At 42.1% G+C, this 23,983-nt stretch overlaps 1 protein-coding gene across 1 annotated transcript in view; it reads left to right on the top strand.

Moving 5' to 3' along the window:
• TMTC1 (transmembrane O-mannosyltransferase targeting cadherins 1) overlaps positions 1–23,983 on the top strand; it is a 179,343-nt gene that overhangs the window by 118,245 nt on the left and 37,115 nt on the right. Inside the window, 1 exon segment of the mRNA XM_032221138.1 lies at positions 20,942–21,085. Within this exon segment, the coding sequence (XP_032077029.1) occupies positions 20,942–21,085 (144 nt within the window).

Raw genomic sequence — 23,983 nt, 5'->3', positions numbered from 1 at the left:
TTCGTCTTTCTTCCATCAGGGAAAAAAACCCTAGCCAGATAACTGGGAAGGCATAATGACATAGGACTGATTTATCCAATGGGTAAAATGCAAGGGAAATTTGCATATATCTCATGGGCAGGGGTGGGCTTCAAAAATTTTAGCAAGGGGGTCTCTGCCCGGTTGCTAGGTGGGTGTGGCCATGGTGAGTGTGGCCTAGTCAGCCTCCTGTACCACGGCGCGGGGAGGGGGGGGGCTTTTTGCCTTCCTTTGGCTCCGGAGGCTTTCCTTGAACCTCTGAGAGGCAAAAACAGAGGGCTCCAGAGGTGCGCTGGAGGCTGGAAACGGGCCCGAATTTCCGTTAGGCGCATTTTTTGCCCTCCCCCAACCCCTGTGGATGCCCTGCACTTACCTCATTCAAAACAGGCCGCATGGGGACTCCTGGGAGGGCGGGGTAGGCGGGGCCAGCCAGGAGTGGGATATGGGGTTCTCCGAACGCACAGAATCTTAGCTAGAGGTTCTCCCGAACCCCTGTGAACCCCCAGCAGCCCACCCCTGTTCATGGGGCTACCACTGAGAAGTCCTATAACTTTCTAATCTTCATGAAGAAGGGAGACCGTTAATAGACCTTCTCTAGATGAGTTGCACCAGCAGACTCAATTGTGTCTGCCAAGGTGCCACCTGAACTGTGCTGGTATTGAACCATGTAGATTGTTAACAAGCAGTAGTTTGAATGGGAAACCCCAGAAACCACATAGAAAGAGACATTAAGATTGGCATTATGTTACATTGGAAAGACTTTCCCACCTGTAATTTTTCCAGTAGGGACTCGGTGGCTCAGTGGCTAAGACGCTGAGCTTGTCGATCAGAAAGGTTGGCAGTTCGGCATTTCGAATCCCTAGCACCATGTAACAGAGTGAGCTCCCATTACTTGTCCCAGCTTCTGCCAACCTAGCAGTTTGAAAGCATGTAAAAATGCAAGTAGAAAAAATAGGAACCACCTTTGGTGGGAAGGTTCCGTGCGCCTTCGCTGTTTAGTCATGCCGGCCACATGTCCATAGAGACACGTTTGGACAGCGCTGGCTCTTCGGCTTTGAAACGGAGATGAGCATTGCCCCCTAGAGTCTGGAAGGACTAGCACATATGTGTGAGAGGAACCTTTACCTTTAATTTTGCCAGTGCATTTTGCACCAGTTACAGTTTCTGGATCATATCCAAAGGCAGCCCCACATAAGTAGAGAAACACATGTTCTGTTGTTTTTATGTGTTCAGAGCCACAGGGGCATTTTCTCTTAGGGTAGGGAATGTTCTTTTATAGCCTTCAAGGACAGCTGAGGGGAGGACATAACATCATGGCTCAGTGGTTAGCATGTAGTATTGCAGGCAAACTCGCCCACTGCCAGGAGTTCGATCCTGATGGGGCACAAGATTGATTCAGCCTTCTATCCTTCTGAGGACCCAGTGAAATGAGATCTCAGACTTTGGGGGGCAATATGCTGACTCTAAAACTGCCCTAGAGAATGCTGTAAAGCACTATGGGGCTTTATATAAGTCTGTTATTGCTATGACATCCTGCCAGTGTAAAAGTCCTCCAGTGAATTGGTACCTTGAGATTGTTTAAGTATGACATGGGAGAAGCAGAATGCAAACTGAATTCACTAACAATAAAGGCTGGAGACCTGGCTAGGTCCATTTGGCATTCTGTGTCTCCTCTGTGCTGTTTAATGAGAGATTTGGCCTGATCATATCCCATATTGAGTAGGAGATGGTAGAGAGAAACCCAAGCATGGGATTTTTAGACATCACTGCTTTTTCCCATGTGAATTGAATATCATCTGTTGTAGTCAGCATTGCAACATCAAGGGGAAAAAAGGACAGGGGTGTCAAATTAACCATCCACGGGCCAGATATGTCACACGCAGGCCACTCCCACCCCAGCTCCGCAAAGGGAAAAACCGTCGTGATACGTCACATGATGGCAACATGATGGCGCGAGTTTGACACCCGTGCAGTACTTGAACATGGTCCCACACTTTTACTTCTACTTTCAGGAGACCTGTCTCCAATCTCTAGAGTAGATTTAGACACACATTTTGGGATCTGAAGAGTCAATCTTAAAAATTTGAATTGAACAAGTTCTAATGGGTGTAGAGTTGAAGAAGGGACCCAGCTGGGCACCATAAAATAATGCTCTATTGTTTTAGCTTTGAATAATTTGAGTGCTGAAGGGATATAGTGGCCATCTCTTGTCTTGAGGAATTTGACAATGGCAGATGAGATACAGATGGATATTTCCTTTAAATTAGCCAGTTGATCAATTGCCATATTTTTTGAAGTATAAGATGCACCAGAGCATAAGGTTTTGAAGAGGCAAAAAGTTTTTACACCCTGCAAACCTCCCCAAAATGGTCCGTTTTTTGTGAAAACGGGCCCATTTCCCCCCCCCAAAAGGGCATTTTTTTGCTCATTTCTGCCCTCTGCAGCCCCCAGAGCTCTCTGATAGCCTCCTAAAAGCTATGCATGGCCATTTTGGTGAAGGGGCAGCGTTTCGGGAGGCAAAAATGCTGTATTCAGTGTATAAGATGCACTCAGGTGTTCAGCCTCTTTTTTGAGGGAAAAAGGTGTGTCTTATACTCTGAAAAATACGGTAATTCCCAGATACTTTTACTTCGTGGATTGGAATTCATATATTCTGTTAGGTAAGCTCCCCATGGGGAGACTGAGTGCGTTCAGACAAGCGTTGTGAGAGTGGTGTTGGAGAACACACAAACCAGCATACAGAGACACTGCAGTTTAAATAGGCTTTTACTTTTGTGGAAATAGAGGTATCAGAATCCATCAAACAGTCCAAGTCATACACGGTTAAGACAGCCAGTTATCAACATCTTTCAGTTAAGGGATAATCCAAATAACATAGTCTATAATCATACAAACAGTCCGATACACAAAGTTTGCTAGCAGTTCAAAATTTACAATAGCTCACGCTGATCACTATACGGGACTTCTAACAGCCAGCTTCCAAACACTCAGATCAGACCAGCATCTAACAGTGATTCTGGCTCCATCTTATGGCTAATTGAGGAAACAGCAACCAATCACATTTACAGCATGATTTAAAGAAACAGATACAGCATTGTTACATGATTTATATATTGCCAACCCAACCGTTAGATTATATTCCTAACATATTCCTTTGGAGAGAGCTTATGATAAATGCACTTTCTTGTCAAAACCTCCATGCTTCTTGTCAAAGGATGTCCAGTTTTCAACCAGCCTGGTAAAAGGATGCTGTTTATGATTAAATATAGCATATTGGCAAAGCTTTGCAGTTGTGGTTCTATAAATACATATGTAATGCTATCAACATGCATAATCATTGCCAGTAGGCATTTTTATGTTTCTTTAGAGGTTGCTTTGTAGGCAAACAAAATATACAAATGTACTGCATTGGAAACTGAAAACTAACATCAGCAGAAAAGAGATCATCAAGAAAGCGAAGAAAGGGGAAACATTTTTCTTTAGTCTATTCACCTACTCAAAAGGTGGCTCTGAAAATAATTTTCCAGCTCCAACAGATCTCTTGTGCATGTTGTGAAAAGCTGCAATGTAATTTGATTTTGGCCTAGTGGATTATTTTAATGCAGCCATTATTGATTTATAAATAATAATTTATGACTTTGTCATAAATAAAATAAAATAAAATTGGGTGTGATTCACTTAAGAACCACCTTGCTTAACAATGGAAATTCTGGTTCCAGTTGCAGTCCTAAGTAGAGGACTACCTGCACCTCTCTTTGTCTCTGTCTCTCTGTCTCTCTCTGTCTGTCTCCTATACTTTTATCTGTCTGTCTGTCTGTCTATTATTACTTCTAATATATATATATATATCTCTTAACTACATCTGTCTGTCTGTCTGCATCTAAACTACATCTATCTCTATCATAACTATATCTATATCTATCTATCTATCTATCTATCTATCTATCTATCTATCTATCTATCATCTATCTATCTATCTATCTATCTATCTATCTATCTATCTATATCTCTCTCCCTCTCTCTATCGTAACTACATCTCTCTGTCTCTCCTCCTCCCTCTCTCTCGTAACTCCATCCATCCATCCATCCATCCATCCATCCATCTATCTATATTTCTTAATTACATCTCTCTATCAGAACATGTCTGTCTGTCTGTCTATCTATCTACTTCTCTATCGCCATCTCTGTCTCTTTATCGTAACTACATCCCCCCTCTATCTTGTAACTCAATCCATCCATCCATCCATCCATCCATCCACATCTCTCTATCAGAACATGGCTGTTTATCTATCTACCTCTCTATCTCTCGATCTACATCTCTGTCTCTCCATCGTAACTACATCTGCCTTGCCTGCCTGCCTGCCTGCCTATCTGTCTATCTGCAATGCTAGATAACAGCAAGAGGACTACCTATAGATGAACAAAGTTGTGATTCATGTAGTAAACCGTGTGTAAGGAAATCTGCAATTTTCTTTCTCACAGCGTCAAAGCCCAACCACAAAACCTCTGCCTTTTCTCTTGTAGGGAGAAAAACATCTTGAAAAGATTTGACCAACTTGCTCTCTTGAGGTTTCTGGCTTTGAGCTTATTGTAGCCACCGCCTGGGCCATCTTTCAGCCACCTTTGGGTTTTCCCCACACTTTTCAGCTTTCCAAAATGCCAAAGTTTTAAACATACCAGGACATACCAAAAAGGGAAATATGTGACAGGCTCACAGGGGACTGAATTTGATTAATGCAAATTGAATTTAAGTAAAACCTACAGGAAGTTTAGTCTTGCCCTGTTTGGTTGATTTTATAGCGTGTGGCTCCTGCATGGAAGGGGTAGCCACTGCCTTCCCTTGGGCTATTAAGCAGAATGGAACCAATTTGGAGACAGGCTGTAACCAAGGGCAAAGCCTCTGCATAACTGGGTTTGCCACGTGTTTTCCTTTCCAACCAATTCCTTGTAGTACTCCTTTGTTTGCAGTATAAGCTCCTGAGGACATAATAGATTCAGAGCTGGCCCTCGGTTACAATACCATTTTTGTCAGCTGATTTCAGGTAACTTGGTCCATTGTGGCATTTATTCTTGTATTTTTACAGACTAGGAGGCAGAGAGAGAGATGCATCTCAGGAAGTTCTGCTTTTATAATTGTTGGAAGAAATGTCCATCTGGGTTCAGTTCCAAGTGGGAAGAAAGACACTGGAAACATGGAGACTGCTTGGAAAGATGGTTTAATAGCAGACAGGATCACATGACTTGAAGATGTTGGGTGAAGGGGAAAAAGGGGGAAGAGATGCTGAGAGTCCCTGGGTTTTATGCCCTCTCTGGGCTTTTGAATTTGAGCTTGTATTCTGATTGGTTCTCAGACTCCCATGGGGCCATGCAGGGGTAACGTTGTAGGTTGTTTGTGTCCCAGGCTTGGTTGAGCTTTGCTGAGTGATGATGTAATGAAAGGGCTTTGGGCAATTCCTACTATGGCTCTGCCTGAAGGAGGTAGATTTTTGTTATGTAGAATAGACTGCCCCAAGCCTTAATGGCCCCTAAACAAAGGTGTGTTGGGGGGGGTGAGTTTCTGCCTTCCTTTTAGGGGAAATATTCTGCCCTTTTCATATTTCCTAAAATATCTCATTTTCCTAGGAGAGGGATGGTGCTAGCTTCCTACATCCTCCAAATCAGACCCGGACATTTCACAGCTTATATTTTGATCAGGAAACTTGGGAATTGAAGCCCACACATCTTAAAGTGGCTAAGGTTGAGAAACATTATTATAGATGCATTATTATAGATGTTTTTCATCGAAATTATTTTAACTCTTGTATTTCTGGAGAGGCTTTCTTTCTTTTATTACTATTGGCCACGGTTCTGTTGAAATTAATTTAACTTTTGTACTTGCCGAGTTTCCCCATGTGGCGAGTTGGCCCCATTCCATGGTTCAATACAGTTAAAAATAATAACTGAGAGGCAGCTAGCAGGTTTTCTTGATTGAACAGCTTACTGTTGAAAAATGCAAAATCTCTATTATCTGTAGACAGGAACAGACAGCCCTTTTCCACTGGCACTTAAGCTCAGTCAATTTGTTTGGGAATTAGGCTAAGCACCCAGTAATTGCTGTCAGAGACTTTCTCCTCCAGCCCCACCCCAACTCCATAAGCATCAAGTGGCTGGGAAGAGCTTTAATTATAAAGAAGGTTGTTTTTAGGATTGATTTGCTAGGAGGGTTAATTAAGCCTCATTAGGTGTATAGACTAGAGCAAAAGCTCTAGCTTTTTCAGAGCTTTTGCCAGCACCATTGAAGGTAGGAAGGACTGGCAGTGAATCTTCTAAAGTTGCTGCTAGCTACACTTAGGGATTTGTGGTTGCTTGGCAACTTGGCAAATTAAGTTGTGATCACCTTGGTCTGATCTGTCATCTTTTCAACTCCAGCAATTCAGGTGGGTGAAACTAAACACGGCTTCATGTTAGGGCATTGCTCCTTTTGCTGCTATAAGAAAAATCTTTGGATCTAGGCAAGGAGCAGGTAGCACTTGTCTCTTTGATACGTTGAAAGAAATGTCCTTCTGGGTTCAGCTCCAAGTGGGGAAGAAGACACTGGAGACATGGAGGCTGCTTGGAAAGATGGTTTATTGTTGGACAGGGCCACATGGCTTGAGCCCTGTACAGAAAAGGTGATCACATGTTTCAATGTTGATGGAGAAGAAGAGAGAAGGGCTGAGGAAGGGGCTTGCTAGGCTTTTTATACCCTGTTTAGTCCCACCTCTCTGTTTCCTGTTCCTGTGTAAGAAATGTATTCTGACTGGTTGTCAGACTCCCATGGTGTCATGCAGGGGGCTACTCTCTAGGCCAGTGTTTTTCAACCTTTTTGTGCAAAGGCACACTTTTTTCATGAAAAAAATCACAAGGCACACCACCATTAGAAAATGTTAAAAAAATTTAACTCTGTGCCTATATTCAATATAGGCGGGTGTTTTTCCCATGGCACACCTTACACTATGTCACGGCACACTAGTGTGCCGCGGCACAGTGGTTGAAAAACACTGCTCTAGGCTGTGATGAGTTCTCAGTTGCCTTGTGGTCAGTTGAGTAATATCCCTTCCCCCTACAGCTGCAGTGAGGAGAAGTCTTTATTATGTAAAGTGGGCTAGCCTGGCCATCTTAATGGCCCATTAGCTGGGGATGGGCAGAAAGCTATAGGCAACTATTCTGTCTTTTGAAACATGTTTCTTTTCACATCCAGAGAAATATTCTGCCTTTTCAATATTTCCTAGGATATTTCATTTTTCTGGGAGAGGGCTGGATGATAACTTCCCACAGATAATAAGCAACGAAATATCCATACCGTTTTTTTTAAAGAAGATGAAGATGGAGGAAAGTTAGTCAGTGCTTTACTTGAAATGAGCATGTGATCTTGCCCAGAAAAAAACATAAGGGAACACGAGGGGGGTGCAGGGGGCAGGAGGCTAGAGAAAGGGACAAATAATTTTCTGGGGCTTTGCAAGTGATGATTTCCACATACAACCATTTTGGAGATATTTCCCTCCAGTTTTATTGCTATTGGAACACCATGTCACGTCTTTAAAATTCCAAATGCATCTCTTGCCCTTGAAAGGATCCCAGGCCTGTATATTTTCCATGGTGACCAGCACAGAAATAATTTTAGGGTGAAAAATGCCAGGTTGAGACAAACAGGAAAATAGGACATTCTGGTAAATAGTGCTTTGTGACTGGTTATGCTCCTGTTGGAAGAAATGTCCTTCTGATGTTCAGTTCCAAGTGGGGAAAAAGAAGCTGGAAACATGGAGGCTGTTTGGAAAGATGGTTTAAATGGTGGACAGGATCACATGGCTTGAGCTCCTGAACAGAAAAGGGGGATCACATGCTTCCAGGTGTTGGGTGAAGAAGAAAAGAGAGAAAAAGGGGCTTTGAGAGTTCCTGGTTTTTTTTATACTTTCTGTTCGACCCGCCCCCACCCCCACCACTCTGTTTCCTGTTCCTATGTAAGAAATGTATTCTGATTGGTTGTCAAACTTCCAGAGGTGGGGGGATGGGGTCTTAGCTAACTTTCTAGTTTGTGTGTCTTTTGAGTCCCAAGCTTGGTTGAGTTTCCAGATGCCATGTGGTGAGTTTCTGTAGAAGGCTAATTCTACCTGTGTTATGTAGAGTAGACTAGCTCAGGCATTATAATTGAGATGAATGGGAAAATGGGACATTCTGATAAATAGTGGTTTGTGACTGGTTATGCCCCTCTCTAGTTATTTTTTTTTTGTGAATGGGGATGTCCACCCCCAAGAGATATTTTCTATGCATGCCCCTGACACGATTTTAAAATTGCATCCCCCCTCTCAGAAGCACTGAAAAATTAGTAACACCTACAGTAAGTAATGCTATAAGGCAGTTTTTCAAACTTGGCAATTTTAAGATGGGTGGACTTCAGCTGGCAGCGGAATTGTAGGAGTTGATGTCCATGCATCTTAAAAGCTGCCAAATGTTTAAAAAATTGCTGCTATACATCAATTCTATATGGGAGAAAGGGCAAGGAGGTAAGTCATGAAATAATAGGAGAAGTGAAGTCACCAGATATCCAGAGTGTGAACAATAAGGAAGAAGCTGAGATCATCATATAGATCAGTGATGGTGAACCTTTTTCGCCTCAGGTGCCAAAACCATGTTCGTGCATGCTAATGCATGCGCATGCTAATGCGCGTGCATGCCCACCCCCATAATTTGATGCCCCTCCATGTTGTGCCCCCTGCGCATGTGCATGTGCTCCCCTGCTCTGTGCATGCACGCACAGCTTTTTTGGAGGCTGGGGAGGGCGAAAACGGCCTCGCTCGCCCCTCCTCCCCGGAGGCCCTCCGGAGACTGTTTTTTGACTTCCGATGGGCACAGTAGGTACATTTTTTCCCTCCCCAGGCTCCAGAGGCTTTCTAGGAGCCTGGGGAGGACGAAAAACAGCCCAACACGCAAAACGGAAGTTTGGGAAAGGAACTTCCGGGGTGCCCGTTGGGCCGTTTTTCTCCTTCCGGAGGCTTCAGGAGGTTTTCCTGAAGCCTCCGGAGGGCGAAAAACAGCCCAATGCGCAAACCAGAAGTCCATTCCCAAAACTTCCCGTTTGCGCATTGGGCGGTTTTTCGAAAAACAGCCGAAAATCAAGGCCAAAAATCAGCTGGCCAGCGCACACATGTACGCTGGAGCTGACAAGACAACGCCTCGCGTGCCCTCAGCACTGGCTGAGGAATTCTGGGAGTTGAAGTCCACAAGTCTTAAAGTTGCCAAAGTTGGAGACCCCTGGCCTGGCATATTATGCCAACATTAGGTCAATATGCTTTGGTTCCTGTGTGCATAACTTCAGTTTTGGCAGGAATCTTAGGCAACTTAAGAGAGGTAGAAGGATAGATGACATTAATATATATATACAGGTTCAAATCCCAGTAAGGGTATGGCTAGCTGATGAGAGCTAAATAGCTTGAAATAGATCTATACTAGTCTGCCTTTATTTATTTATCAGCACAAATGCAACACAAATGTAACAAAGGCAACAGTAAAAATAATGGCTTTCTGTCGTGATGGTCTCTTGTGACGAGCCGATAGACAGAGAAAGGAAGCAGTCTGCTTCCTCCCATATTTGGGCATACCAGGGGTTGTAACACTAAATACATGCATGCATGCATGCCTGCATACATACATACATACATACATACATACATACATACATATGTTGTATTTGTGCTGATAAATAAAGGGAGCCTAGTATAGATCTATTTCAAGCTATTTAGCTCTCATCAGCTAGCCATACCCTTACTGGGAATCGAACCTAAATCTAAAATACATACATACATACATACATACATACATACATACATACATACATACATACATATTTAAAAAAACATTTTTAATAGTAATGTCTCCCTTGATTTGAGCACAATTCCTGACACCTCCATGTTATATTTATGTTGTTAAAGAGCATCAGAATAGTTTGACATCCGAGGGAGATGGAGGTTTAAGAAATTTGAAACATAAATAAATTAATGAGCATGAAGGTTTATTCTCTGAATTTGTGGGTTGGTGTTCGAACATTTCGTTACTAGGCTAGGTAACATCTTGAGCAGACTTTCGGGGATCCTGGTAAGGAAGTGTTTGGAAACCAACCCACGAGCTCGGAGAACGAACCTACACCCAAGATATAGATATTGCCACTATTGCAAATAAATAAATATAAATAAATCCCAGGCACTCTGCTTCTCAGTCATGACCTTAGGATTTGTACCATCCAAGATTAAGGTAAAGGTAAAGGTTCCCCTCGCACATATGTGCTAGTCGTTTCCGTCTCTAGGGGGTGCTGCTGATGAGCCAGCGCTGTCCGAAGATGTTTCTGTCAGGGGTGGGTTCTGGCAGGCTCTACTGCTGGTTTGCTCATGCACGCCTTGCGCACGCATGCACAATGCAATGAAAATTCTTCTGCTCATGCGCAGAAGTGAGAAACAAGATGGCGGCACCTATGGCGAGCCAGAAGAACCAGTTTGGGGGTGTGGCATGCCTGGGCCGCTGCTGGTTCCAGTAATCCAGGCTGCCAAACCACTACCGGTTCGGCTGAACCGATCTGAACTGGTAGGAACCCACCACTGGTCTCCGTGGTCATGTGGCCGGCATGACTAAACACCGAAGGCGCACGGAACACTGTTACCTTCCCACCAAAGGTGGTTCCTATTTTTTGTACTTGCATTTTCACATGCTTTCGAACTGCTAGCTTGGCAGAAGCTGGGAAAAATAACGGGAGCTCACTAGCGCTAGGGATTTGAACCGCTGAGCTGCTGGCCTTTCTGATCGACAAGCCCAGCATCTTAGCCACTGAGCCACCCTTCATCCAAGATTACTTCAGCCCAAATTTGCTAGGAGTTTTCAAGATCAACCAAGGCGCTTAAAACTTTCTGTGAAGTTTGAGGTACAGTACATTCCAAGAAGTGCGATGTGCATACTAGTATTCCTCTAGAATTATAATATATAATATAGAAATCCCATCTTTAAAAAAAAATCACAGCAAGAATCTTCAGGGGGAAAAAATCACTCTTGCTCAGCAGTAACTCTCAAGCAGGGTATTTCCAAAGAGGAAAAAAGTGTGTCCCAAATGATGCATTGATGCCTGTATCAGCCCTATTGTAAATTGCAGCCAGACAGCTGACCATTTCCACAGCCAGAAGCCGGTGGGGGGGTGGGGTGGGGGAGGCGGTCATAAGCAAAATAAAATAAACTTCTCTATTTGTCTGGGCAGAAATTCTTTTCTTTTTGCCAAGCACAGATGGAGGACATTAACCTTCATTTGAAAGGGTCGTTCTTTTGAGGGAAATGCAAACTGAGCGGTATCTGTACCAGAGTTCACGAGCGATTGATATTCTGGAATGGTGATAATGTTTAAAAACCTTTAAGCATACTTGCAGCAAAGCAATAAAGATAAATTGCTACAACAGAGATCTTTGGAAGTGGTCCAGGCATGTTGGAGCCGAGGGCGGGGGGGCGGGGGGGGGGGAGTCATGCTGCTTGGCAGAAGTGTTTTTAGGGAAATCAACAGAAAAAAAAGTAAGACCCTTGATATTGCAAGAGACTGGTGATTATGGAGAGCCGAAGTTTATCCCTAGAGGTTTAATTTTAAAATATTTGCCATTAGAGCAGAATTGCACTTTCCATGAGACATGGAGCTGGAGGAAGGAATATCAAAGAATGTCAATCTTGCTTATTATTGCTACAAAGACATATTAATATATGGGAGTTACAGCAGGAATATTGGGATATTTAGTTTCCTGTACTCTATTTAACATGGTGGCTCAGTGGCTAAGGCTCTGAGCTTGTCGATCAGAAAGGTCGGCAGTTCAGCGGTGCAAATCCCTAGCGTCGTATAACGGAGTGAGCTGCCTTTACTTGTCCCAGCTTCTGCCAACCTAGCAGTTCGAAAGCACGTAAAAATGCAAGTAGAAAAATAGGGACCACCTTTGGTGGGAAGGTAACAGCGTTCCATGTGCCTTTGGCGCTTAGTCATGCCGGCTACATGACCACAGAAACGTCTTCGGATAGCACTAGCTCTTTGGCTTTGAAACGGAGGTGAGCACCGCCCCCTAGAGTTGGGAACGACTAGCACATACAGTATGTGCAAGGGGAATCTTTACCTTTACCTTCACTCTATTTAATGGCCTGTTAGAGTCTGTCTTATTAAAATGTACACATGTGCTCTCTTTTTTCTTTTTGAAGGTCAGGGTTCCTAGTCAGCCAAATTTATTTTGCTTTCTATTGTTTGCCATTGCAAAGCCTGTTTCTTCAGTCTCTGGTTGCCCCTGGTCTTGTTTAGTGGTTATTCTTCAATGGTTAGAAAAAATATTAAACATGCTAAAGGCAGCCAGGTGTTTAACCCGCAAACAGCACAGGTTGTTTGGTTTTAAAGGGTAAAACGAAGTGTAGCATACACTACCTAATTATCCTAACATGTTCAAATTTTAAGTTGCCTTTACAAATTTACAATTTATAGCAGTTAGCAATAGCAGTTAGACTTATATACCGCTTCATAGGGCTTTCAGCCCTCTCTAAGCGGTTTACAGAGTCAGCATATTGCTCCCTACAACAATCCGGGTCCTCATTTTACCCACCTCGGAAGGATGGAAGGCTGAGTCAACCCTGAGCCGGTGAGATTTGAACAGCCGAACTGCAGAACTGCAGTCAGCTGAAGTAGCCTGCAGTGCTGCATTTAACCACTGCGCCACCTCAGCTGATTTGAATGGGTTACCTAATACTATAAAATAGTTAAATAAATGGTCCATGTGAGCAGTAACCTTGACGAAGCCCAGATATGTTAAACATTGTCAGACGAATGAATGTACCCCAGTGGTGGGATTCAAACTTTTTTTTACTACCGGTTCTGTGGGCGCGGCTTGGTGGGTGTGATAGGGGAAGGATATTGCAAAATCCCCATTCCCTCCCAATCAGCTGGGACTCGGGAGGCAGAGAATAGATGGGGGCAGGGCCAGTCAGAGGTGATATTTACCAGTTCTCCGAACTACTCATAATTTTACATATTTATTGTTTTAGTTTTGTCGTATGCTGCCCAGAGTCACTTGCTTGTGAAATGGGCAGCTAGATAAACAAAAGACTTTATTTTTGCATGGAGCACAATTAATCTATCATTCTAGATCATTATGAGGTCTAGAATTGCAACCTTAAAATATCACTACACTGAACAAAGTGAAGATTCTGAGTAAAGGTGTTTTGGTTGTGCCTGTTAAAATGTAAGAAATAATATTTTAGTGAAAATGTTGATCTATGGTTCTACACGTGCCATTTCCATATATTTTTCTTGCTCGTGCCATTTCCACATATTTTTCTTGCTCCAATAGGCAGTCTTATTCCAAGTAATTGAAGCAGTGGATAATGTATCTCTTCTACCTCTAGCCAAAAAAGGAGATTGTGGAATTTCAGCTCTCTTATGTACCTACAGTATATTGATGCCAACACACCAACATTCTGTGTGTTTTCAATTCTGGGATAAATGACAGAATTTAGTCAGATTTGGCTCAAGTTATCAGCCATTTACACTCTTCCTGTGTAGCTATCCAGAGTAAAGAGCCAAATCTCCCTGGGGTTTCGCTGCAGTCACTAAAATGCTGTGTCATGAACATTCATAGCCAACAATCAGTCCAGAAATGAGCAAAAGAGCTGCATATTCTTAAATAAATACAGCAACAAGGAAAACATTCTAGGAGGTAAGCAATTCCATGAGATTTTGACACAAACCATTTGAAGAGCTCTTTAGGGGAGGCCTCCTCATTGGGTTTGGATAAGGTGACCAGATTTTCAGATTGGTAAAGAGGGACACCTTTGACCGGGGGGGGGGGGTGTTGATTAAAAATTTTATACAGAGCAACAAAAATTTTCATACAACGCAAAAATAGTATTGTAATATTTTTTTTTATTTCAACATAACTACAATTTACAAATATAAATTGTAACTGTTGCCAAACATCAAAATTTTGATCACATGACCATGAGGATGCTGCAACAGTCGCTAAGTGTGAAAATGGTCGCTAAGTGTGAAAAATGGTCATCAGTCACTTTTTTCAATGCCATTGTAACTTTGGTCACTAAGCCCATTATACCACCTTTCTTGCCACAGTTCTTGAGTGAATAACTGCAGCTGGTATTTTGTATTTTGGATAGAATCTTTTTTTAAATAGCCTAAGACTATTTAAAAAAAGAATCCACACAGAATAAATTGAAGTAAAAGCCACGTGTTTCCTGGAGCTCTATGGTACTTGGTCATTTTTTCTTATAAAAGTGAGTAAAAGGGGCGCGGGGGTGGGTGGGTCCGTTTTGTTGCTTTAACGTTTTAATATCTTCAATGAAAGTACTGAGACAGAGACAGAGAGGGATTAGACAGGGTGTCTTTTGTCTTGCCCTGGTTAGGATTTCTTAAGCAAATCCACTGGGCTTTCAACATGAAGCCAGAAAATCGGGACTTTTTTAAAACGGCCCGGGACACGGGAAAAATTGTTATAAAGCATGATTATCCTGCTGAAATCGGGACGTCTGGTCACCTTAGGTTTGGAGATTCTTGAGATGAACAGATGATCACACAAAAATTTCCCACCCTTTTTCTACTCATTTCTTTTTGTGTGTGCATATACTTACAAATTGTAGTATTTATCATTCACTAGCTGTTAACCTGGTGTTGCCTGGGTATTTATTTATCCCAGTCCTGTATTAGCAACATAAGTGTGGAATGAGCTGTCCTCTCTCCTTCCATGAACATCGCTGTAATTCCTGAAGAGGCGATGGTAAGAGCAACTTTTCCCTGAACCCTGATTTCGGCGACAAATTATGTCGATAAAAATGTTTTCCCTGTGCCCCCAGAAGCGTAATTTCTAATGTTGGATTTTTCCCCTTACCAGAAGGAGCCCCCTTGTGAAGTTCTGTGCCATTACCATGGCAACTCCACTGCGCTGTAAAGTAGAAGCCATTTTAAGCCAGTACAGTAGAAGCCATTTTAAGACACAACAGGCTGTATCTTAACAGAACACACACCCCAGGGGGTGTTAGGGTATCTTACCCGACAGTATTTTTTTCCAGAGAGTAAATGAACTGTGTACCAAGTTTTGTTGAAATATATATAGTGTCACAACCCCTGGTAAGCCCCAATTATGGGAGGAAGCTAACTGCTTCCATCATCTGTCAATCGGCTCATCACAAGAGTCCATCACGACAGAAACCCAATATTTTTACTGTTGCCTTTGTTATATTTGTGTTTTATTTGTGCTGATAAATAAATAAAGGGAGACTAGTATAGATCTATTTCAAGCTATTTAGCTCTCATCAGCTAGATAGGACAGTGATGACGAACCTATGGCACGCATGCCACAGGTGGCACGCAGAGCCCTCTGTGGGCATGCCAGCCGTTGCCCCAGCCCAGCTGTACCATGCATGCGTGCACGTGCCTCCTACTGGCCAGCTGGTCTTTGGGTCTCTGCCGTGCATACGTGGGGGGTAGGGTGCATGCGCGGGACGCGCACAAACATGTGGAGGGGTGCATGCGTGGGGGTGCTTGCTTTGCATTTTGGGGCCTAATGCAGTGCCCCTGTGCCCCATTTTGGCTTCCAGATTTGTGCAGAGGCCTTCTAGGCCCAAAACAGGGGGAGGAGCACACGGGGTGGTGGTGGTCACGTGCGCATTGCATTATGAGTGTGGGCCTGTGCGTGCTGGTGCATGCGCATGCACACGCACTTTCGGCACACGACAAAAAGGTTAGCCATCACTGTGATAGGATACAGGACTACCGTACGGTACTGATTGTGGAATGAATAGGATAAAATCTTTTTTCTTGCTGACTGGCCCCATGAGAGGGGTCAGAAAGGAAAATGATGAGTTTAAGTTAGAGTTATTACCGAACATAGCATTGCATACACTCTGCCTCCTCATATTTTAAAGCAATACCCACGCAGCTGTGGTGGGAAATCAAGTTTCCTTATGATTGCTTATGAATTTATTTGTATGTAAAACATGCAGTGGATTCATTGAAATTTCATTAAATTGAACTCCGGCTACACATTGTTCACATCTCTCCTGATATTTGCAACATTGAACAGGAGATGGGGGGGGGGGATGCATGCTTTTCACAAAGCACAAACTGGTTTCCTTGCTCTTGACTTTCCCTTCCAGTGGCAATTCTTTTGTAAAATAATCTCTCAGCATCTTTGTCATGAGAGTATAGGTTTTTTTTTTTTTAAATGCATCATTGACATATACATGGGGGGAGAACAACGTGATGGGAAGCCAGAAAAAAAATGCTGGTCCCTCGTGGCAGTACATATCTTTATATGAAACTCGGCTGAGATAGTATCCTTTTTATTTTTAGTATCAAGTGATAGGCTGTCTTCCTTTTCACAGATGTTTCAGTGTTTTTTTCCTCCAGTGTCTATGAAGATTCTAGATCAGAGTTTCTCAACCGTGGCAGCTTGAAGATGTGTGGGCTTCAAATTCTGGGAGAAGATGTGTGGCTGACAAATTCTGGGAGTTGATTGTCCACACATCTTCAAGCTGCCAAGCTGTTCATAGAATTATTAATTTAGTGGTCCCTGAAGTCCGAAAGATTGGTGGCCCCTGGCGTATACTTTTCTTTTTCAATAGTAAAAAGGATAGGTAACATCTCTACCTCTTTGTATGTTGAGCCCTATCTTTTTAGCTAACACACCTAGAATAGCTATATTTATAGTGCCCACTCTGTGTGGAAAGTTGGAGTCCTCTTGCACCAGGTTACAGTACATTTATTTTATTTGTTTGTTTGTTTGTCAAACACGTATAAGATAACAAGTATTGTTATGAACATAAACATGAACAAAGGAAGTAAATTCAGATAAGTGGAACAGTAGGACAGGGATGGTAGGCACACTGGTCGGCTTATAAATGCTCCCTTATGGACTCAAAGAATGAGGTGAGGTCCATGGTAGACAGTTTGAGATTGAAGTTGTGGGGGTTTGAGGCTGTAACAACGGAGTCGGGTAGAGCATTCCAGGCATTGACCACTCTGTTACTGAAGTCGTATTTTCTTGAGTTTGGAGCGGTTTACCTTGAGTTTGTATCGATTATTTGCCTGTGTATTATCGTGGTTGAAGCTAAAGAAGTCATTGACAGGTAGGACTTTGTAGCAGACAACTTTGTCTAGATTGAACCGTAGGCGGCACAGTTCCAGAATGATCAAGCCCAAAATTTCAACCCTGGTGGCGTAAGGGAGTCTATTGTGAGTAGAGGAGTGGAGTACTCTTCTCGTGAAATACCTCTGGACCCGCTCAAAAACATTATGCTGAATGATAATTGTCAGCCTCTGAGAATTGCAATTTTAAATCCCACAGACCACTAATATGAATTAACAACAGGATGGGGTCCTTCAGGCACTTAGCTCGGCTGCCTATTAGTGGAGAGAAGTGCCCAGGGTCAACCCTAGCTTTGCTGCCCATTGCAGCTAGGAATCTCAAATAGGACCAAGAATGAGCCCAAATAAGGCCAAAAATGTAGCCAGCCCGGAAGCTAGATCAACCCCCTGCAAACTCTATCTTTCAAGGAGTCTGGCTGAAGTTTTGTGCGCCATTCGCTGAAGCGCCTGGAGTTCTAGGGAGGGAAGTAAGGGCTAGAGCTACTAAACAGGTGGCCAAGCTAAGTGCCTGAAGGACCTCATCCCGTCAGCAAATGGGATTAATTGCTCTGATGGGCCGTATCCGGCCCAGGGGCCATAGTTTGAGGATCACTGATTTAATGCAATATCAAAAATGCAAAAATGCAAAGATTTTTCAATGGACTACCAAAATTTTCTCATGGACCACTAGTTGGTGACCGCTGATATAAGCCATCTGTTGGGAACAGGGAAGCTCTGAACTAATGTTATGATCTCTCCTTTGTTTCTCTCCTAGTCTCTTGTCTAGACTAGTACCTTGGAGGAGGGATTTGGACAAGGACTATACTGAGGCTAAAGGCTAACCTATCTCTACCAGAACTTTATTTCATGGGGATTGAGAAGGGATGGCAGATGGCACCTGTGTGCCCTTTAACAGAAGGACAGCAATGTCGGTAAATTCCTTCTGTGGCGGGACCCCACCGCCTCCATTTGCAATTTCCTACCTGAGTTGTTAGCACCTGTTAGAGGTTTCTACCCCAGCTTATTATTTCATTCAACTTGATTTAATTTCTGCACTGCTGATTTCTACCTGTTTCAGGGAGCACCTTCAAAACCCGTTGGCCTAAACAGCCTCTAAAACCGATGACCTTGTAAATGTCTCTGTTGGACTTGGTCTCAGCATAGAATCTGGACTTTAATTCTCATAGGCTTTGATTGCCAATTGCACACCCATTTCATTTTACGTAGTTTCCTTATCAACTGACACTCTTAGTGAAAGACAAGAGTGTAGCCTCGGGTAACAAATTCCCCCTTCCACTTTTTCCTCATGTGTTTTTACTTGATTATTGAATCGTCTTGGTGTCCCTCAAATAACCAGTGAGGTTTAAAGGCCAAGAGTGTTTAGAAAAAAATGTAAGTGTCTCAAAGATAAGGTCGGTTATACTTCTCTTGAAATCCATTTCTGCCTTCTGTTTTTGTATTGAAGCCATGATTAATCTTTTGCCATGTTTTTTAGAAACTCTGATTTTATTATGTAATAGTTGAAGACTTTTTCTAAGCAAGGGGATATAGATAGATAGAGAGACAGACAGAGAGACACACATGGTGGGATTCAACATTTTTACTACCAGTTCTGTGGGCGTGGCTTGGTGAGCGTGGCAGGGGAAGGATACTGTAAAATCTCCATTCCCTCCCCACTCCAGGGAAAGGTTACTGCAAAATCCTCATATCTTCTTGATCAGCTGGGACTCGGGAGGCAGAGAACAGATGGGGTCGGGACCAGTCAGAAGTGGTATTTCCCAGTTCTCCGAACTACTCAAAATTTCCGCTACCGGTTCTCTAGAACTGGTCAAAACCTGCTGAATATCACCTCTGACAAACATACATTTTTAGTTCCTATCAGTTTTGTGAACAGCAGTGTAACTATAGCTTTTCATTGCTTTCTTCAATTATAGCTCTGATTTTCACAGGATATCTTTCACCCAAGAAGTTAACCATGCCTGACTCTGCTTAGCTTCCAAGAAGACTTTGTTACAGACTCACTAGCAATTGGGCTAATCTAATAATATTTCTGAGGAATAAAAGGGGAGGCAGTAATTTTGCAAAGCTGAGCTACCTAAATGGGTTCCGACTATTGAAGAGACACTGTTGAAGGAGTCCTTCTGAATAATTTATTTGATCTCCAGAAAACATCCGGCTTCTTATTTGAACAAAAATCAAAGCCAAACTAAATGTATACTTCCGTTCTCTCTCTCTCTGTCTCTCTCTCTCTTTCTTTTTCTATTCCCTCCTCTTTTTGGCAATTTGAATCGAGCTGTTTCAGCTTTTTTGTATAATTATGAAGGAAAGGCTACTCTTCGTAAAAATGCCTAGAATTTTGGAAAGACGGGAACATTGATCATTAAAAAAAAAAAAAGAACCTGGCAGCCCTAGTGAGAGTTTAATGAAATTCAGTTTTCTTTCATAAATAATGCAGTAGTTGGCACTTGATTAGGTGAAGCAAGGAGGGCTTGGTGGTTAATGAGATGCATAGCGGGAGAGATATTGCTTGCAGATGGTTGCCATTTCAAGTGACATGTGTGTTTGTGTGTGTGTGTGTTTGCATGTGTGTTTGTGTTTGGGCCTATGCATGGGCTTTGTAAGAGAGACTCCAAACTGGAAGGCTGTGTTTTATTAAAAATCCAAAACAAAAATACCCCCGTAAGATTAAATGCAAACAGATTTCTTAAAATCTCTGTTTAAACGCTAGTATTGTTTACTGGATCAAAGACTGAACTCTGCACTTGGATTGGATTTCAACATACATAAGTAAAAAAGGTGAAGAATGCTCAGCACATCCCCCTGGGAAGCTGCAGTCAAAGGAGAAGTGGGGCAAGCTGGGGAGTAGAACCATATCTTTTCCTCTTGGCTCCTTTCCCCCTTGGGTTTGAGATGCTTTCCCTCATAGATTTGGGGGTACAGACCAAGCAAAGGGGGCTGGGCATTTGCCTCTTCTGCTGCCCCGGTACAGAATTCTCCCTGCCTCACTTCCAGAGGAAGGTAGCATTCTGTGGGTGTATATTTTTAATCCAGAGGCCATGGGTCAGCCCCACGGATTGTTGAAAGCCTTCGAATAGAGGCCTATTGCTGCTTCCTAGGGGTCCAAGTCCCTTCATGAAGAAATGAAAGAATTAAACCTTGCCATAGCAAAGTCTTCAAGTTTTATAAGAAGGAATGAACATGAAATGGTTTGGATTTTTTAATATTCAGTAAGATAATCTAATCTCTCTCTCTCTTTCTCTCTCTCTCTCTGTCTCTGTGTATTTCTTTTCTTTCTTTCTTTCTTTCTTCTTTCTTTCTTTTTCTTTCTTTCTCCTTTTCCTTCCTTCCTTCCTTCCTTCCTTCCCTCCTTCCTTTCTTTCTTTCTGTCTCTTTCTGTGTATTTCTTTCTTTTCTTTCTTCCTTTTTCTTTATTTCTTTCTCCTTCTTTCCCTTCCTTCCTTCCTTCCTTTCTTTCTTCCTTTTGTTCTTTCTTTCTCTCATTCTTTTTCATTCTGGCTCTTTCTGTGTATTTCTTTCTTTTCTTTTTTCTTTCTCCTTCTTTCCCTTCCTTCCTTCCTTCCTTTCTTTCTTTCTGGCTCTTTCTGTGTATTTCTTTCTTTTCTTTTTTCTTTCTTTCTCATTTCTCTCCCTTCCTTCCTTCCTTTCTGTCTCTTTCTGTGTCTTTCTTTCTTTCTTTCTTTCTCCTTCTTTCTCCTTCTTTCTCTTCCTTCCTTCTGTTCTTTCTTTCTTTCGTTCTTTCTCTCTCTCTCTCAACAGGTTATATCCACGTCATGCAAGTGCCCTGAACAACCTTGGGACATTGACCAAAGACATGGTGCAAGCGAAGGAATACTACAGTAAAGCTCTCCAGCTGAACCCACAGCACAATAGAGTCCTCTTCAATCTTGGAAATCTTCTCAAGTAGGTTTCTGGGCTCCTTCAAGCATTATACAGTGAGAGTTGAGATATAGCTACAATATTTATAATTTTGCTGCTTTCAAGGAAGTCTAGTGAAGTCTTGCCTAGACAAGTCTCTGCAGTTTCTCCGGCAAGATTTCAGAAGTGGTTTGCCCTTGCCTTCTTCCCAGGACTGAAAGAGACCCCAAGTCCCCTGGTTTGTATCCAAGTGCCTTTACCTAGTATATAAAACTAGCATGTGTATGTTTCTATGTGCATGCATTCATGTACAGTACCAGAGGTGGGTTCCTACCGGTAACTCGGCCTGCCACGCCCCTGAACTGGTTCTATCGCCGGCGACACCATCTTGATTTTCGGTTCTGCCCATGCGTAGAAATTGCAAACATTTATTTTTTTCCCCTTTTCTAACCCACCCCTGTACAGTACATATAATTAGTGATGGCTGCTGCCAGTTTGGACTGGTTCAGGCAAACCAGTAGTTCTGTCTATCAACTGGCCCTGCCCCTCCACCCTATCCTGTCCTATATTTCCTTCTTTCTGGCTCAGCTGATTCACGCGGCACAGCTGATTTCCGCGCCTCCACTATTCTACTTACCAGGGCTGCCTTAGAAGGTAAGCAGCTGAGCTTTGGATTGCTGTATTTTGAACGCTGCATGCAAGCAAATTAGGCATCCAATCACCGAAGCGCGCGATCACCGAACCAGTTGTTTAATTGGTTGCAGCCCACCACTGCATATAATCCATCACACTGGTCCAATTCTGAAAATTTTTCAACTTTCCAGTGTATAGTAGAGAAGGACTGACCAAAGTCACCTAACCAGTTTTCAAGGGTACGGAAATACCAGAACCCTCACCCAGCATTTAATCTCATTGCTACAGTAGCTCTGAGAGAGAGAGTGTGTGTGAAAGGGAAAGAGAGAATTAATCCAACAGAGATCTAACTGACAACTGTTTAGCTTTTGTGATGCAGAAACTAAGTCCTTCCTTGGTCCCTTCCATTGTTTCAGAGTGCCTTGCTTGGTTTTTTTGACTTAGTGTTATGTGTATGGCTTAGCGTGAAAACAACCACATAGATATTTGAGGCTTTGCAATAAAGTATTTTCCATTGTGATGGGTATGAACAAAAGCTCATTATTTGATTGAACACAAATCAACCTACCTTATGGATTATGAGACTTAACAAGAAACCATTGTTAGGATTAACAATGTCAATCTCAGTTTAGCCGTCATGTTTAACTGTAGCTGATCAAGAATTAGAGTGAAAGTGAAATCTCCTTGTTGCCATGCCAAGAAGCATGAGAAACAGAATGGAAGGCAGGCTAAAGTTTGTTTCAGTTAGGATAAACTGTAGCTTGAGCTTTCTTGTAATATCAAAACTGAGCTAATGTTAGAATTAACTACAGAAGTAAGAGAAAAATTATGGAAGTGTGTAATTATAATGGTTCTCAGATACAGTAAAGCATTTTATTATTTTTTAATTTTTTATCCTATCTATCTCTCTATCTCTGTCTGTCTATATCTGTCTGTCTATCTGTCCATCCGTCCATCCATCCATCCATTTATCTATCATCTACCTACCTACCTACCTATATATTATCTATCTATCTACCTCTATCCATCTATCTATGTATCTAACTATCTATCTATCTATCTATCTATCTATCTATCTATCTATCTATCATCTATCTACCTATCTACCTACCTACCTACCTATCTATCTATCTATCTATCTATCTATCTATCTATCTATCTATCTATCTATCATCTACCTACCTACCTACCTACCTACCTACCTATCATCTATCTATCTATTTCTATCTATCATCTATCTATCTATCTATCTATCTATCTATCTATCTATCTATCTATCTATCTATCTATCTATCTATCTATCTATCTACCTACCTACCTACCTACCTACCTACCTACCTACCTACCTACACACACACACACACACACACACACACACACACACATATTTAGAGTCACAACCCCTGGTAAGCCCCAATTATGGGAGGAAGCTAACTGCTTCCATCATCTGTCAATCGGCTCGTCACAAGAGTCCATCACGACAGAAACCCAATATTTTTACTGTTGCCTTTGTTATATATGTGTGGTTTTTTTTTTTTGGTGGCTCAATTGTTAATACATCTGCCTTAGAGGCAATACAGCACAGGCTCGATTCCCAGTAAGGGTATGGCTAGCTGATGAGAGCTAAATAGTTTGAAATAGATCTATACTAGTCTCCCTTTATTTATTTATCAGCACAAATTAAAACACACACACACACACACACACACATTAGATTTTACAACCCCCCGGTATGCCCAAATATAACATACATACATACATACATACATACATACATACATACATACATACATACATATATATATTATATCTATCTATCTATCTATCATCTATCTATCTATCTATCTATCTATCTATCTATCTATCTATCTATCTATCTATCTATCTATTATCTATCTATCTATCTATCTATCTATCTATATATTATCTATCTATCTATTATCTATCTCTATCTATCTATCAATCATCTACCTACCTACCTACCTACCTACCTACCTACCTATCTATCTATCTATCTATCTATCTATTTATTTATTATCTATCTATTATCTCTATATCTATCTATCTATCATCTATCTATCATCTACCTACCTACGTACATATCTACCTACCTACCTACCTACCTACCTACCTACCTACCTACCTACCTACCTACCTACCTACCTATCTATCTATCTATCTATCATCTATCTATCTATCTATCGTCCTTAGCTTACAACCATTCATTTAGTGACTGTCTGATATTAAAAAGGCACTAAAAAAAGTGACTTATGACCAGCCATCAGATTCATGACTGTTGCCTTATCCTCA

Source organism: Thamnophis elegans, chromosome 7 (genome assembly GCF_009769535.1).
Source record: "Thamnophis elegans isolate rThaEle1 chromosome 7, rThaEle1.pri, whole genome shotgun sequence".
Taxonomy (NCBI): Eukaryota; Metazoa; Chordata; class Lepidosauria; order Squamata; family Colubridae; genus Thamnophis; species Thamnophis elegans.
This window is presented reverse-complemented; position numbering and strand designations above follow the sequence as displayed.